The sequence below is a fragment of the Erinaceus europaeus genome, chromosome 8 (genome assembly GCF_950295315.1).
Source record: "Erinaceus europaeus chromosome 8, mEriEur2.1, whole genome shotgun sequence".
Classification (NCBI taxonomy): domain Eukaryota; kingdom Metazoa; phylum Chordata; class Mammalia; order Eulipotyphla; family Erinaceidae; genus Erinaceus; species Erinaceus europaeus.
This window is the reverse complement of record NC_080169.1, coordinates 51,913,429-51,932,485: the sequence shown is the minus strand read 5'-3', so window position 1 is coordinate 51,932,485 and position 19,057 is coordinate 51,913,429. Positions and strand designations below refer to the sequence as shown.

The 19,057-nt window shown below is 34.6% G+C and overlaps 1 protein-coding gene across 7 annotated transcripts in view; it reads right to left on the bottom strand.

The window, feature by feature from the left end:
• Positions 1 to 19,057, bottom strand: part of SGCE (sarcoglycan epsilon) — an 89,033-nt gene that overhangs the window by 42,810 nt on the left and 27,166 nt on the right. For all 7 annotated transcript variants that reach the window (XM_060196214.1, XM_007522503.2, XM_060196213.1 and 4 more), the window contains 3 exons: positions 16,150 to 16,272; positions 13,846 to 14,003; positions 6,437 to 6,509 (listed from right to left, as the gene is read on the bottom strand). In XM_060196214.1, the coding sequence (XP_060052197.1) occupies positions 6,437 to 6,509; positions 13,846 to 14,003; positions 16,150 to 16,272 (354 nt within the window). The remainder of the gene's footprint in view (positions 1 to 6,436; positions 6,510 to 13,845; positions 14,004 to 16,149; positions 16,273 to 19,057) is intronic.

The following is a 19,057-nucleotide window of genomic DNA, read 5'->3' as shown; positions in this document are numbered from 1 at the left end:
GGCAATGTGCCGAAGTAGAAGGTACATTTATAGAACTCTAGTTATAATTCATGTACCTTTACATGGGAATATTTGGTGCCTACAACATTTTAAAGACAACACTTTTTTTTTCAAATAAATCATGACACTTAAGCATTACCATCTTGTGCAGTACCAACTTCATCTGAATAAAGAATGTAAGTTGCAGTATAAAGAAATATTTTCCCCCAACAGAAGACATTGCTATTATTTGTACCTGTTTGTAGGTTGTTCATATGTGAATTGAAATAATTTTTTGCAGTATTACATATCTTTATGAAGCACCATAAACATTATTTTTACTGAAATAAATATTGATTATATTTTAATATAAGACTCCTACAAGCGTAGCCATTTTGTTTTGTCGATAAGTCTACAATTAAATATTTTTACTATTTTAGAATCTTAATGAAATTTCGTATCACATATTAACATTTTCTCCCACTTTCTCATTAAAATCTCACTACCAAAACATCAAAATTAATATTTTAAACTAATTTTAAGTAAAATTCAGATTCAGTGTAAGAAATAACTTATGAACACAATGATCACCACCTCAACATGCTTCACTTCAGACTGTGTCCAGAGACTTCAGGTGTGGAATGACAACCCTTCAGCTTCATTACTCGGGTGAGACCTTTCCTTTCATAGTATACTCTAATTCCATCTCAGGTGGTTCACTTTCTAACAAAGTCCCAAAACCTAGATATACACCAGTTTCTGTGAGAGAGAGCATATGTTCACACGTATCCGTAAACTACTGCAAAATATATACCTGAAAGTAGAAGTACACTAGAGTTTGCAGTGAGTACCCCCCATCACTTCCTCTCCACTATTCCAAGCTTTGGGTCCATGATTGCTCAACAATTTGTTTGGCTTCGCATGTTAACTATCTTTTCAGTCACCAGGTTCCAGATGTCATCAGGATGCCGGCCAGGCTTCCCTAGACTGAAGACCCCACCAATATGTCCTGGAGCTCCGCTTCCCCAGAGACCCACCCTACTAGGGAAAGAGAGAAGCAGACTGGGAGTATGGACTGACCAGTCAATGCCCATGTTCAGCGGGGAAGCAATTACAGAAGCCAGACCTTCTACCTTCTGCAACCCATAATGACCCTGGGTCCATGCTCCCAGAGGGATAGAGAATGGGAAAGCTATCAGGGTAGTGGGTGGGATATGGAGACTGGGTGGTGGGAATTGTGTGGAATTGTACCCCTCCTACCCTATGGTTTTGTTAATTAATCCTTTCTTAAATAAAAAATTTAAAAAAAAGAATTTAAAATGAAAAAAACAAAACAAACAAACAAAAAGAAATAACTTATGACTGACATCATGTTCTCAAATGTCCCCCTTGAATTTTAAATTATCATTTTCACATTCTGACTGTTCTATTAAGACCTATTGCTTTCTTTTCAATATTTCTATAACCATAAAGACTAACTGATTCAATATTTACTGTAGCACAGGTGAAACTAAGAAACTAATGTAAATGTATCACATTTAATCCTCCCAAGGAAGGGTGAGTAGATACTTGTCTTTTTCCCATTACTTTCAGACAGATTAGAAAGCTCAAGGAATTTGTCATAATTTGAACTGACCTCATATGATTTCTAGCTCAACTAAAGGATAGTATATTAGAAAGTTACTCTTGCAGCCTAGAAGATGACACAGTGGATAAAGTGTTGGCCTCTCAAGCATGAGGCCCCAAGTTTGATCCTTAGCATCATCCAAGTTTGATCCTTAGCATCATTCATATGTACCACAGTGGTTCTCTTGTTCTCTCTCTCATCACCTCTCTCTTCCTGATAAATAAATAAATTGTTAGTGGAAAAGTACTTGCTGGATCTCCTCAAAGTATAAAATATAAAAGTTTGTTGATTATTAGAATAATTAGAAGAAGCTGATTGCCTGAGTTTGTCCCTTCAAGTGGAAAAAAAATGGTTTTTACCACATGATTTAGAAGTCCCCAATAATAATTATATTATGTATATCTTCTAATTTATTTTACTAACGCTCAAGCATCTAAGTATTCAATTATTACTTAGAAATTTAAAAATACACAAATAACTGAAATCTTGATTACTTCAATACTTATTAAGCTTTTGAAAAAAATATTAAAGGACTTTTGATATTTGAGAAGAAGTTAGGGACAATAAAGCCTAGCTTTAGTGTTTTCAACAAAGTTTTCTAGAGAGTGATATCTCTTCCTAAAGATTGAACTTTTCAAGGTCCTAATCACAGAATATTCTTTGCTTCTCTCCTATATGGCATTTCTTCTACTTATGATTTTGTTGTATCTATTTGATCTAAGCCCATCTGCAGTCTTCTAAAACATATTTATACTCTTAGATCACTCCGGTTTTACATAGATACATTTCCTGTTTTATACTGAGTCAGTTGCTTAATCATGCTACATCTTCCCCTATAAAGAAAAATGCCCATGCATAAATATACCATGAAAAACAGGTTTTTGCCAATATTTATAAACAATCCTAAATAATGTTTTTGAGCATGTTGAAAATTTATCACCTGTTAATTTCACCCAGTATTTTTTATAGCTGTTTTTTTTTTGTTGTTGTTGTTGTTTGTTTTCTTTCTACTTTACTTGACAGGACAGAGAGAAATTGAGAGGGGAGAGGAAGACAGAGGGCCCAGGCAGTGGCACACCCAGTTAAGCCAACATAGTACTAAGCATAAAGACCCATGGAAGGATTCATGTTTAAGTCCCCTGGGTCCCCAACTGCAGAGGGAACGCTTCACAAGTGGTGAAGCAGGTATGCAGGTGTCTGTCTATCTCCCTCTCTATCTCCTCCTCCTCTCTCAATTTATCCATCCTATACAATAAAATGGAAAAAAATGGCCACCAAGAGCAGAGCTGGCACCAAGTCCCAGAAATAAACCTGGAGGAAAAAAAAAAGAGAGACTTCCGTAGACTACTTCACCACTAGTGAAGCATTTCCCCTGCAGGTGAAGAGTGGGTTTCAAAGCAGGTGCCTTGCTCATGGTGATATGTGCCCTTAAATGGGTGTGCCACAGCCCAGCCCCCCACTTTTCTTAATAATAATAGTAATAAAAACATGCAAGACTTTTGTTCTAATCAGTGCTACTTTTTGGAGAACTCCCACTTAGCTTTTTCTAATGCCTATGGCTCCTTTTCTGAAACCTGCTGCCTCCACACACAGCAGAGGCTCTGGACTCGTTGCTTATTTGGCCTACTGCTGCCGCCAGGCCTCCCAGGAATGAGTCACAGCAGCTTTCTAACTTTGGGGAAACCCCATGCTTACTATATTTGGATATCACAAAGGCCAAGGGGATAGTAGGCCAAAAGACCAGTTGCAGGCCTCTGAGGCACTAAGCCTAATTTAAGGAATTAGTCCATGCACTCTCCTTGAGCTCTACGCTGTGTGATTCCACATTTCTAATTTCCCATTACTTCTCTCAGAGAAAACTAGGTGAGGAATCAAATTGAGTATGATTATCCTGACAGTCACCTCTCCTCATTTCTCTTTCTAACCTTATCTGTGAGAAATAGCATGAGTGCAGGCCGTGCTCAGAGATATATATCTTAATGCCTATATAAATTTCATCTAGATTAGCAAGGACAAATGCATGTCATTTAGCTCGGCAGTTTTCACATAGTTTGGGGCCACTGAACCCTATATAAAGGGCAGTGAAGCATTTCTGTCTGAAGTAATACAGGTATCCTTCACTTAGTGGCCAGGTTCCCATTCCTGAAACCTGGTTGATAATGAATTTGTGAATAAACTAGGAGCGCCATTTACTGGCATTTCAGGCTAATGTTCTCGGAGTGGGTTGGTCAACCATCTTAGACAGATTAACATCACCTTTTCATCATCATAACATTTTAAGTATGTATTCTTTAAATGCTTATTCAGTAGTGTGCTGTACACTGCAATGTAATAAAAGATAGAGGAAATTAACTATACTGTGTGATATACAAGTATACGTATAGATGAAAAACACTAGTATACTATACACAGACTGATTGTAGAAATAAGACTGAAATTGAAAGATGATATGATAGGAGATGCTTGAATCTGAGCTACTGCCCCACCACTTTGCATAAACAAAATTCTCATATATTGTCACAATATGGATTTGACAGAAAGTTGATCTTGTCTACAATCAGTTGGCAAACAAGTAGATTACTAAATGAGAATTAGCTGTAGTCTACTCCCATCTACTCTTACTTCTCACCAGCAGACATTAAGAACTTCTAATATAGGGCTAGGGAAATAGCATAATGGTTATTTAAATAGCATAATGGTCACTTTACATTTGAAACTAGCACATCTGTTGCTAGAAAACCTCAGAAAAAGTCATGTAAGGGGGTTAAAAAATCCTCACATGAGAGTCGGGCTGTAGTGCAGCAGGTTAAGTGGACACAGAGCAAAGCACAAGGACCAGTGTAAGGATTCCAGTTCAAGCCCCCGGCTCCCCACCTGCAGGGGAGTCGCTTCACAAGCAGTGAAGCAGGTCTGCAGGTATCTTTCTCCCCTCTTCTCTATATTTCTCTGTCCTATCCAACAACGATGACAACAATAATAACTACAACAATAAAAAAACAAGGGTAACAAAAGGGAATAAATAAATATTTTTTAAAAAATCCTTAAGTATCTTCCCAAATATGAGAAGTCAGTTCCCCAGGAATTGCTGTCTTTTGTATAGTACAAAGGCAATTTTCAACCTGACAAGTATTGATCATGAATTTGAGATCATTAAATCTTGGTAAGATGTTCCATGCACACTCATTTGTTTTTAACTATCTAGGGTGTGGTGACGCAGTACACCAGTGACCATGGATGGAAGTCCTGACACAGTGCTAACGTTAGCCTTAGTGACAGAGTATGCAGTGGTCTGCGCAGGCGCATGGTGGATTGTGGGCAGATCCAGTCTGTGCTGGTGTACAAAGAAAAGTACAGCCAGCCAAAACTCTCGCTCTTTGGTGCTGCTTCTACTGGTCAGAAGCATCTTGGCGGAGGGTTGCCAGGTTCCACCATGGCTACTTCTCCTGGGAATTGAACACGTGTGACTCTGCTAGCAGGTAAACTTTTAGACCCCTCTACAGCCATAAGCAACCTTTACCAGAGCTGATAACTGTTTACCTTATGGGACTAAACTTTTGATAAAATATTCAGACTTTATGGACCTAGTATTCTTAACCCTTGATGATAAGTGCTTATTTTGTCTTTTACCTGTTTCACCTTAATAAACCTTGTATTGTTTAAACTAGTTCCCAGCTCCCGCTGTAAATCCTTTCACACGCTGCAAGCAGCCTTTAGCCAACCCCTTTTTTTAAGTTAAGTAACAACACCAGGGTGCACATTGTTTTACTGTTTTCAAGATAGAGAAAAAAAAAAACTTTATGTACATTAAAAAACCTTTTATACAAAAACACTTTCATGCCTGAAACACAAAAAGGTCCCAGGTTCAATTCCCAGTACCATCATTAGTCAGTGCCGAACAGTGCTCTGGTAAAATAAATAAATAAATAAATAAATAAATAAATAAAATTTTAAAAATAATGCTTAATATAAATAGCCCCCCAAAGTCAACTTTTAGTCCTATAGTTATCCAGAAATCTTCCAGTAGTATCTGCTTAAACTTAGATCCCCACATATCAATAACACCTTTTAAGATGTCTTATGTGCCCTACATTTCTAGGATTGAAACCAGACTTAAGAAAGCAAAAAACTCCAACTGTATACTCGGTTGCCTCTCAGTTTGTTAGAAACTCAGTTCTGACAAAAGATTTTAGAGTACCTCTGAGAACCTAATAGTGAGAACATTGGTCCAAGACCACTGCATTGTAACTAGTTATTATTAGCAAATTGCCAAGAAAAGGGTTATTTCTCATATCCTTAATCTTTGAAATCCTCGGGAATTATTTAAAATGTGACCATATGTAACTCTAATTTCTAGATGGAGTCAAGCAACTACAGATACAAACTAGCTATTTAGGAAGATTGTGACCCAAATTACAATTTATTTCTGTCTACTAACAACTTGACACTTGAACTGTTAGCTATGACATACATGAAAACAAAATAATATAACATGTTAATCTTTAGTAGATGATGCTCAGTCATTTCTTCAGGACATTAAGTAAAGAATTAATTCAAAAATTCCTATCCCAGATTAGTAAAATAAGTGCTATTTTGGTTCCATTTTACAGATGAGAAAACCCAGTAATGGTTTATATCAAGATGACTTCCCAACAGATTCTTAATATTATCATGTTATGCTATGTCATAATAAATTTGTATTTTAATATTTCATTAGTTATATTTGGCATGAAGTGTTTTAAATCCTTACCTATATTTGACATAGTTATCAAATATAATTAAATACCTCTTATATGTAAGGAAATGATCAGCAACACATTAGCCCGTACCTACCTTCTGCTGACATTATGTTAATTATCAAATTATGCCTTGCAGTCTCAAAGGTACGTCTATTATAGGCAGTTATCTATTAGAAAAAGAAAGTCCTATTAAAAGGGGTGAAATTTTATTTGGAAAACAAAATTCATTAAGGATAAAGTGAAAGTACTTTCCATTTTCATCATTTGTCTATATGCTTATAAAAAAATTCCATCTCTGGGCAGTAAGGACTCCGAGCTTTTAGCAATACTATGAGAAAATAAATAATTAGTGAGGTCTATTTAACATGCTAAAACAAAGTTATAATGAGAAAGACCCTTTTATAGAAGACCGTTAAGTGCTAATAGCAATGCAGATGCATCATTAGTAAATGGATTAACCATTATGAATTACTTACCAGTGTGCTGTTCTAAGATTTCAATAAAACCCAAACAATGTATTTTTGTACTTTAAATGGACTTTATGGGTTATACTAGAAAGTACATTTTAAACAAATTCCTGGGGCCATATGGTGGCGCACCTGGTTGAGTACACATGTTACAATGTGCAAGGACCCAGGTTCAAGTCCCCAGTCCCCACCTTCAGGGGGAAAGCTTCACAAGAGGTGAAGCAGTGCTGCAGGTGTCTCTCTGTTTCTCTTCCTCTCTATCCCCTCCTTCCCTCTTGATTTCTGGATGTCTCTATCCAATAAATAAAGATAATAAAAATAAATAAATAAAACAAATAAATTTCTGTGTTGTTTGCATTTAGTACTAAGTAGCATACCAACCAATGAAAAATATCATTAATAACTCTTCAGGAATCATATCATGCTTATATCAGGAGCAAAACAGTAAAGATGACAATTTACAAAGCTTATGGCACATGCTCAAAACCACAAAGAAATCCTTTCACTGAATCAAGTATTAGTAAACATTTTCAGAGTCAATGAACTTACATCAAAGTCAACTCAGAAGTAGCCACTGCAAATAACAAACAAAAGCAAAGGCTAATGGCAGGATATGGTTTTAAAAATCAAGAAATAGTTAACATTTTAACAGACACTAAATCATTCAGACAGGTCTGCATTACCTCAAATGAACAAACAATTGTGAAAAAGTCTTGGAATCCCAGAACTAGCCTTCTGGCAATGGTTGTAGCTATCGTTGACACTGTGACAGAAGAATAGGTCAAAACTAACTCACACTAAAAAGAAATACCCTGTGCTTTTAAAAACAAATTCTACAGAGTTGTATAGCATCACCTGTGATTTCTAGAGGAAATAAATTACACTTATCAGGAATTTTGCCAGAGAACAAAAAAAATTGAATTTTGAAATAAAATCCGAAACCACTGACAACAGTTAAAACATATCTTCTGAAAGGCACATTATTTTACAAAGTTAAAAGAAACTACTTTCACAATTTATCAAATTTCTGTCATATTTAATGACTTTCTTGCTGTTATAAGTTGGGACACATAATCAATTAGGTTTACAGTGAATACTAAAATTAAGGTTAGTTATTAAAATCAACTCTTATTTTAAAACAAAAAATTTGATCTTTTTATTTTTGCTCACAAAAAGCAAATTTTCTAAAAGTAAGAAAAAACAGTTCTAAAAAGAAAAGAAATTTAACTAGGAAATCTTCATTTTAATTACCTTATAAAAACCTAATCATATCTTCAGTGGACAACTGTTATTCCTCTACTATTTACTATATATCTAAAAGCTGGAGCTCAGAAAGAAATACTAGATATTTTCAAACTAGTAGCAGCATTTATGACTAGCTGTACCGTAATTTTCAGAAATGTTGTTACTATACATTTCATAAATTCTAATACAGGCTTCCAAAGAGATTCATAAGTCAGGAGGAAGAATTTTATTACTTGAATTTATACTCAGTGTTTAATTTTAATAAATATAGTGCAGCACAGTCCTGCTAAGACTTCTAGAAAAGATACTTACTTTTTTAAAGATTCATTTTTATAAGAGAAAAAAAGAGAGGGCCAGAGAACTACTCAGCTCTGGCACTAATAGGTACCAGGGACCAATTCTGGGCCTTTAGGCATCAAGTCCTATGCTCTCAAACACTGAGGGATCTCCCTGGTTTTCTAATAAGATCTTTAAATAGTGTAATGTCATCTATGAAATTTTACTTATTGTGATTCTGAAGTTCTTCATAGCAGGAAGGCATGCATGAATGAGTGCTTTTTAAAAAGAAAAAAAAAAACCTGATTCTGGAATAGTGGCTATTTCAGAAACTCAACAAATACTTACTGAATAAATTAGTAAGTGGGTTCATTTAATTAAGTATTAGTTTAAGACATGCAAAATTATTTTACTATATTGCCAACAATAGTTTAAATGTTTTTATTTGTTTGGTTGGTTGGTTTTGCCTCCAAGGTCATCGCTGGGGCTCAGTGCTTACACTATGAATCCACTGCTCCTGGAGACATTTTTTCCCATTTTTGTTGCCCCTGTTTATCGTTGTTGTTATTGCTGTCGTTGTTGGATAGGACAGAGAGAAATCAAGAGAGGAGGGTAAAACAGAGTGGAAAGAAAGACACCTGAAGACCTGTTTCATCTCTTGTGAAGCCGCTCCCCACCTATAGGAGCTTAAGCAGGTCCTTGCGCTTCACGCCATATGTGCTTAACCCACTGTGCTACTGCCCAGTGCCCTTTTAAACTTTATTTATTGATAGAAACAGAGAGAAATTGAGAGGGGAGGGAAACATAAGAGAGGAAGACACAGAGATGCCTACAGCCCTGCTTCACCAACTGTGAAGCTTTCCCCTTACAGGTGAGGACTAGGGACTTGCACCACTGCCTGGCCCCACTAAAAATGTTTTTAAACTCCATAAATATGCTACTATGTGGATGAAGAAATGAGATATTTACAGACAAATTACTCTGTGTATCAAATGAAAAGCTAAATTTTACCATCATCTTAGCATATGATGTGGTATATATTCCTAATGTTTGTGTATTGAATGAAAGATAAAAGAATATAATGGACCCAAGGAAATGGTTCACTTGGATAGTATGCTGCCATGCCATGATGATGACCCATATTCAAGCTCAGCCTCCACCACATTAAAGGAAGTTTTGGTGCTATGGTCTCTTTCACTTTCTCTCCTTACCTTTCTTTTTTCTCTTTAATTAATCAATAAAAATTTTTTCGAGAAAGAACATAATGAATCTCTGGGGATCCTGGCTCTAAACTAGTATTTCTGTTCTACCATAGGCATTTCCCATTCTCCACCTAGAAATAGCCATTTGGGAGTTGGGCGGTAGCGCAGCGGGCTAAGCGCATGTGGCACGAAGCACAAGGACTGGCATAAGAAATAGCCATTAAATTTTATGCTTGCCATACATTCATTTTAAATATAGTTTATCTGGGAGTTGGGTGGCAGCGCAGCGGGTTAAGCGCACGTGGCGCAAAGCGCTAGGACCAGCTTAAGGATCCCGGTTCCAGCCCTGGCTCCCCACCTGCAGGGAAGATGCTTCACAAGCAGTGAAGCAGGTCTGCGGGCATCTTTCTCTCCCCCTGTCTTCCCCTCCTCTCTCAATTTCTCACTGTCCTATCCAACAACGACGACATCAAAAACAATAATAACTACAACAATAAAACAAGGGCAACAAAAGGGAATAAATATTTTTGAAAAAGTTTTAAAAAATATAGTTTTTCTATAAATGTCTATATACCTAAAATAAACTGCCTGGTCAGCTTGCTTTTTAGCTCTATAAATATAGAAAAATGTGTGGACTTCTTTTTAAAATATTATTCAACATTACATTTAAAACATTTATCCATGTTGTTAGGCAAACTTAACTACATTGTTTCTGCAAACATTCACTGTGTGCGGACTCTACACTTTATCATTTTTCATGCTGATGAGTTGTGGGGTTGCCAGTGGTTTTGGGGTACCCAGTGTTTTGCTATACAAATATTGCTCAATGAGAATGATTGCACATTCCCCTGAGTTAACATTTATAAGTGTTTTTTTGGTTATATATCTAGAAGTGCAACCACAGGATGGATAAAAGGTACAGTGACATTCACTTGTGTTTTTTCTTATTAAACTGTAGATTCATTTTTATATACTGTAAGTTGTATATATTTAGCATAACTTTTTTCATGCAGTTTGTGACTGGTCTTAAATTTTATTGTTTCTTTTGATTAACAGAAGTTCACAAATACAAAATAGTAAAATTTCTCAAATTTTTATCTTTTTTTTTTTTTTGCCTCCAGGGTTATCAATATGAATCAGGGTTATAGAACTATGAATCTACTGCTTCTGGTGCCCCTCCCCCCATTTTACTGGATAGGACAGAGAGAAACTGAGACATGAGGGGAAGACAGAGAGGGAGAGAAACACAGAGATACCTACAGACCTGCTTAACCTCTTGTGAAGCAACCCCTGCCGGTGGGGAGTATGGGACTTGAACCAGGATCCTTGTTCAGTTCCTTGTGCTTTGTACTATGTGCACTCAACCTGGTGCGCCACTGCCTGACTCCCTCATTTTTCACTTAAAAATATTTTGTTTTATTTAAGAAATTCTTCCCTGAAAAGAGGGAAAAACTTAAATTAGCCATAGTTTATTACAGAAGTCCAAGGACACTAAAGGAAGGAGGCAGGAATGGACCGAAAAATGTCCCGTGGTGGGGGAAGACAAGTTATTGGAAGGTGTGGTGATACTTATCATGGGGAGACAGGAAACTGTATATACATGACAAAAACAGTCTTCTAAATTATCATTTCCCTTGTAAAATGATTTTACAAAAGAGAAATTCTTCCCTACCTCAAATTCATAAAGATATCACTTAACATTTGTTACATAATAAATTAAATGTTGCTTTTTATACTTAAATAGTCTATCTAGGCTTGAGTTTTATATTTCCTGTGAAGAATCTAACTTTTTATTTACTTTATGTCTAATCAATTATCTGAGCCCTATTCTATAAACAGATAACTTATTCCTTAAAGATCCATAGTATTATTTCTAATATATATGTGTATATATGTGTGTGTGTGTGTGTATATATATATATATATATATATATATATATATATATATATATATTCCTTATGTAGACAGATCTATTTCTATCTATTCTCTTCATTGGTTAGTATATCTGTCCTGGCAATAAGACAACTTTATAATGACTACTACAGATTAGTAATAAGTTGTTGTATCTTGAAGGGAAAGAATACCCACCTTTCTTTTTTATTTCTATAATTATTCTGGGATACTCTTTTATTTATAAATTTTTAAATTAGCTTGCCAAGTTCCATAACAAATTGTTTTATTGGAATTTTAATGAATCTATAGATTAGAGAGAAAGTGATAACTACATAACATGTCTTCCTATTCCAAAATTGTCATTTAAAGTATTCTTTAACATCAATTATATCATATAATTTCCTCCAGAATTTGCATGCTTGTTTCCAACTACTTCATATTTTTATATTAAAAATATATGCATTTTAAATACTTGCTATTCATGTATAGAAATAAAGCTATTTTATATTGATCCTACTTACGATTTTGAAAAGTAAATAGACTGCAATTCACTAACTACTCAATTTTTTCAAATCGTTATAGGTTCAATTTCTTCTTTTGCTATAATGACTAGGAATTCTACACATCATATAAGTATTGTCCTAGTTTCATTTCTAGATTTATAAGGAATTCTCCTAGTGTCTTCCCATTAAAGAATGATATTAACTACTGCTTCTGGTAAACAGCCTATGAGTATAAGAAATTCTCCTTCTATATCTAGTTTTCTTAAGGTTATTTCCTCTTATAAAGAATAGGTGTTGAATTTTATTAAATGCTTTAAATTAAAAACATCAAAAAATTTGATGAGACTTGAAACATAGAAAACAAAAAATAAACAAACAAAATACACACACACACACACACAGAGGTGAAGCAATTCAGGACCTTACCTATCAGAGATGTATTTGGAGACTTAGCACCACAGGCAAGGGAAACTAAAGAAAGAATAAGCAAATGGGACTACATATGATTAAAAAGTTTCTACACATTGAAAGAAACATGAAAGAACGAAAGAAAGATTTCCATAAGGTAAAAAGGCAACCAAACACCTCGGAGAAAACATCTGCATACTACACATCTGACAAGGGACTGATATTAAAGAAATTATAAAGAAATAATGTAGCTCAACAACAGAAAGCAAATAACCCAGTACGAAAGTAGGCAAATGGCCTGAATTGACAGTTCTCTAAAGAAAGCATTCAGGACACAGGAAGTGACACAGAGATGAGATAAAGTAATGACCTTTCAAACATGAGGTCTTAAATTTGACTGCTGGTATCGCATATGTCAGAATAATATTCTTGAAAACTCACATGCACGCGCGCGCACACACGCACTTAAAAAAGAAAAGATGACATTCAAATAGTTCAGAGACATATGAAAAAATGGCCACTTATCATTAAGAGAATGCAAATTAAAACCACCTTGAGATTCTATCTCAAGCCTCTGATACTGACTAACATCAACAAAACAGGAGATGAAAGTGTTGGTGAGGATATGGAGATAAAGAAACTCTAATACATTGTTGGTAGAAATGCAATCTGCTATCATCCTTAGGTAAAGCAGTTTGGAGAATCCTTAAACAAATAAAAATGGAAATACCTTATGACCCATCTATATCACTCCTAGGAAAATAAAGAACACAAGAGCACTAATTTTAAATGATATTGTAGTCCTTTATTCACAGCTACACTATTTATAATAACCAATATATGAAAGCAATCTAAATGACCAATTACAAATGACTGGATAAAGAAATTAAAGGATATATATGCAATGGAATACTACACTGAAATAATAATAATAATATTGTATCATTTGGACCAAAATGGATGAAACTGCAGTTTAAGAAAATATCATAATGCTTGAAACATGGCAGGAACTCATAACATGACCTTTTAATGATTATCTTTTATGAAACATGAAATTAAAATATGGAACAAATATTTTTTAGCTTTGTATTTATTGTCTTAAATCATAATTATATTTATGCATTTCTTTTCAATATCTTTTTAATTTTTTGAATTTAGACATTCATTTTTATATAAAAGCTGAAACAAGACAAAATGTTTATAAATTAATAAAAAAGAACAATACACTTCCAAATGTCATACAGTATGTTTCTACACATAAAATATTAAAAACCAGGCTAGAGAGATAGCACAATGGTGGTGTAAAAAGGCTGTGAGTAAGGCATCAATTTTCCCAGGTTCAATCCCCAACACCACCTATGCTCTGATGAAAAAAAAAAAAAAAAAGGAGGAGGAAGAGAAAAAGCTAAGTAATTAAGTAATTTTAATTTCAACATCCAAAACTCAAGTTATAAAAAATTATTATTATTCCCTTTAAATATAATTGTTATTCCGTTTAATAAAATTACCTCAATGATGGTTGGTTTCCCCACATTTTCAGCTGTTGGAGATCCATATAGGACTCCATCACTATACGGAGTCCTTTGGATATATCGAAGCCATCCAGGTCGATCTGGGTAACCCATTAAATTTGTGTTAAATGTTATAGGATCGTTACTAATTTCACCTAGATAAGAAACACAGAATTAAGATGAAGCATCATTTTTTAAACACATTGCTTCGGTAGTTCCCATCAAAATATTTCTAGTTACATTTTTCCCCAACATTTGTAGTAAACTAAATATATTCCCCCAAAAGAATGCACTGGGTAAGATTAAAATCTTACATAATAAAAATATTATTTTGACTGCTCATTAGTTTTCTTTAGAAATGTAATACAATAAAGAATTAAAACTTACACATTTACATTTTTATGAAAAAAATTTAAAGTGTAAAAAAGTTGTGCTAAGACAACTCAATATCTGGATAAAAATGTTAAATTTGTATTCATTTTCTTGCAAAGCCTTTTTTGAAAATCTGGATGCTATCAAAGTAATCATACAAATATCTCAAAATTACAAAAGTGTCATCAAAATAATAAAACTGTAATATTAAAACACTGGAGAACGTTAAAAAAATAACTGTACCACAACATTCATATTTATTAAAAATAGATAATATTAATAACATCATTTATTAGCTTGATCCTCACCCTGTCATTTACTCTAAAGATCATTTCATCTGACTTTCAAACACAGTGTGAAAACAGTAAGTTAGCACAAACAGTATAATTAACCATACTTCTGTTGATGGAATATGTTATTTTCACTGTTTTTAAGTATTTTCATCATGATCATATTAAGTGGTGAAACTAGTACTTAATCCTGGTTGACACCAGAAACTATGCTCCAAATGTTTTCTTCTCAAATGTCAGAGCTGCTGCTCAAAAGGATTGGAAACAATTTTGCAAACATATAATGCTTCACAGGAAAAGATATTTAATTGCTGAAAAAAACTTTTATTCTTGAATGTTGTTGAAAACATCTTATGAATGTTTCCAGGTAAGTCATTCATCACATAATATAGAAAATATTTATATTAGTTCTAATGAATTCCAGAAGACCAATTTTACTACTAAACTTGTTTTAATAAAATATTTTTTCTTTCTATTCTCTATATCTTTGTTATTTTAATGCCATTTGTGAAATTCAACATAAGATATTTAAACTGGGAGTCGGGTGGTAGTGCAGCAGGTTAAGCACAGGTCCAGCAGAAGGATCACGGTTCAAGCCAGGGCTCCCCACACCTGCAGGGGAGTTGCTTCACAAATGGTGAAGCAGGTCTGCAGGTGTCTTTCTCTCCCCCTCTCTGTCTTCCCCTCCTCTCTCCATTTCTCTCTGTCTTACCCAACAACAATGACATCAATAATAACTGCAACAATAAAACAACAAGGGCAACAAAAGGGAATAAATAATAAATAATAAAAAATATTTTAAAATATATTTAAATTAAAATAGTGAATTATATATAAGACTTTATAACTGATAAACTTAGGAGGAAACTTTTTTTTTGCCTCCAGGGTTATTGCTGGAGCTTCGTGCCTGCACTACGAATCCACTGCTTCTGGTGGCCATTTTTTTCCATTTTGTTGCCCACGTTGTTACTGCTGTTGTTGTTGTAGACAGGACAGAGAGAAATCAAGAGAGGAGGGGAGTACAGACGGGGAGAGAAAGACACCAGCAGACGTGCTTCATCGATTGTGAAGCGACTCCCCTGCAGGTGGGGAGCCCAGGGCTTGAACCAGAATCCTTATGCCTGCCCATCCTTGTGCTTGACGCCATGTGCGCTTAACCCACTGCACTACTGCCTGATCCCCAGGAGGAAAAATGTTTATGATATTAAGTTATATAACAGCTCCAAAAGACTTTTGTGAGAACTCTTTCTTAGTACTATATTTCATTGTTTTCTAAAACACAGGTATAGTTTTCCAAAAATCAATGTTCTATATATGAATCAAAGTTTTAACAATGGAAAATCACAACTATACATTTATAATTATTTCTATGCAACTATAGGAAAAACATTTGTGAGAAACACAAAATTTGAGACTGGGAAGTCAAAAATATACTTTCTGTAAAATTCAAAAGTGAATTATTTCTCTCTGTAGTTAAATTTCTAATCTTAAAATAAGAAATATTTCCAGTAAGCAATTTATCACATATGTGTACCATTTCAAATAATGTTAATATTTGATCATATATCATCTAGATAATGCTCACTGAACAACAAAAACAAAAAAGTAAATTAAACACTTTTCCCTACCAAGAACATACCAGGTTTTGGGTAAGGAGGAAATTCCCCCTTAAAATACTCTCTTTCCAAAACATGAACAAAGAGGACACCTGCAGATGGGTATACATTCCGATCAGAGTGCACCTTGGAGAAAATAGTGTACACTAAAAACAAAAAGAAAACATAAAAGATTTTTTTTTAATGAGTGACGTATGGTCTTTATAAATCAATTCACACTATAAGAAGGATGAGATAATTAGCAATTTCTAGGAAAAGCAAAGCGACATGAAAGTTACTATTATTAAGTTTGTTTTAAAGGGAAGTCATTTTAGAACAAAACATGCAACATCTTTTCACTTGCTGTGTTTCAAGTCCTTTTAAAATAACACAAACAAAATTAGGCACATCCAATATTTTAAATTGTTACTGTTGATAGGTTATGAAGGCACCCATAATATCCCCTTTACAATAATTTATTATTAACAATGAAGTATATCATAAGAACTTATCAACTACACTTCTTTTTTTAACATTTATTTTTGTTAGAGAAAGAATGAGAGCTCAGGGGGGAGAAAGACAGAGTGACCAAAGCATTTTTCAGCTGTAGCATAAAACGGTTCTGGAGAGAGAACCTATAGCTTACAGGGCCTTTGTTGTTCTAACAAGGTATCTCCCTAGCCCTAACTTTTTGTTTGCTTTTTTTTTTTTTTTACATATTTTTCAGAGCAAAGTACAGAGAGAAATTTTTTAAAGATGAATTTATTTATTTATCTATTTAAATTCACTGGAGGATACAACAGACAGTTGTCACGTATAATTTCTTATCTCCCTGTGATAAGTATTTGCATACCATACCCACTAACAATTGATACCTTCCTCCACTACACAATAGTACCAAAGTCCTTTTGATCTTTTCCTGTCCTAGGATCTGCTGCAATAGATCATAGCTAGTCTAAACTTCACCTTGTAATTTTCCATTTCTTTTGTCTCCCGGGTGAGTAAGATCATCCAGTACTTATCCTCCTTCTGAATTACCTCTCTTAACATGACTCCTTACTTCCAGTTAAGATGTAGCAAAAGAGAAGATCTTGGAGCCTGGTGGTTGCGCAACTGGTTAAATGCACATATTAGAGTGCACAAGGACCTGGGTTCAAGCCCCCGGTCCCTACTTATAGGGGGAAAGCTTCTCAAGTGGTGAGAGGTCTGCAGTTGCCTCTCACTCTCTCTCCCTACTTCCCCCTTCCCTCTAAATTTCTCTCTGTCCTATCAAACAAAATAAAGTTAATAAATAAATAAATTTGCATTTCTCTGACAATCAAAGACTTGGAGCATTTTTTAATGTATTTCTTGGCCTTTTGGATCTCTTCTGTGGTGAATATTCTGTCCATGTCCTCTCCCCATTTGTGGATGGGGTTATCTGTTTTCTTGTGGTTGAGTTTGGCAAGCTCTTTATATATTTTGGTTATTAGCCTCAGCAATGAGATACCACCTCATTCCTGTGAGAATGTCATACATCAGAAAAGGCAACAGCAACAAATGCTGGAGAGGTTGTGGGGTCAAAGGAACCTTCCTGTACTGCTGGTGGGAATGTAAATTGGTACAACCTCTGTGGAGAACAGTCTGGAGAACTCTCAGAAGGCTAGAAATGGACCTACCCTATAACCCTGCAATTGCTCTCCTGGGGATATATCCTAAGGAACCCAACACAACCATCCAAAAAGATCTGTGTACACATATGTTCTTGGCAGCACAATTTGTAATAGCCAAAACCTGGAAGCAACCCAGGTGTCCAACAACAGATGAGTGGTTGAGCAAGTTGTGGTATATATACACAATGGAATACTACTCAGCTATAAAAAATGGTGACTTCACTGTTTTCAGCCGATCTTGGATGGACCTTAAAAAATCATGTTAAATGAAATAAATCAGAAATAGAAGGATGAATATGGGATGATCTCACTCTCAGGCAAAAGTTGAAAAACAAGATCAAAAGAGAAAACACAAGTAGATCCTGAACTGGAATTGGTGTATTGCAAACAAGTAAAAGACTCTGGGGTGGGTGGGTGGGAGAACACAGGTCCAAAAAGGATGACAGAGGACCTAGTGGGGGTTGTATTGTTATATGGGAAACTGGGGAATGTTATGCATGTACAAACTATTGTATTTACTGTAGAATGTAAAACATTAATTTCCCAATAAAGAAAAAAAAATAAACTTGAAATAAATAAAAATAAATGTGTAAAATAAAAGATTCACTAATTTTAAAAAAAGAGGTTTCATCTTTTTATATAGATTGTGTGTGTGTGTGTGTATCACAACTTTCTTAACCATTCATCTGCTACTGTACATTTGGATTGTTTCAATATTTTAGTTATTACAAATAGTGATCCTATGACCGTAGCTATGCACAGATATCTTTGAATGTGTTTTTGTATTCATTATCTAAGTCTCTAAGTGTGAAGAATGTTCACTAAGCAGGCAGAGAGGTGGACCAGTGGTAAAGTGCAGACTTAGATGTGTAAGATCCTGAGTTAACCACATATGCCAGGGGATAATCTGTTTTTTCCTATGTCTCTCTTATACACTCTCACTAATGAGAATATAAATAAATATTTTTTAAATCACCTATGTTTTCTAGACATTGAATATGACTAGACTAAATAATACCATCAAAAATGTAAAGTGACTTTTAAATATACATATCAATGAACACTTTTTTATGAGTATTATTCCTAATCTGTCCCAGAAATGATTTATTCCATTTTCCCTGATCATGACACTAAATAATTCACACAACACGAGTTATCCTATTATCTTAAATAAGTAACAAATATAAAACAAAATTCAGTACAAACAATTGAAGTGAAATGGGTCAGCTAGGGAGATAGCATAGTGGTTGAGCACAGAACATGCATGCCTGAAACCCTAAATCTGATCCCTTAAAACCAC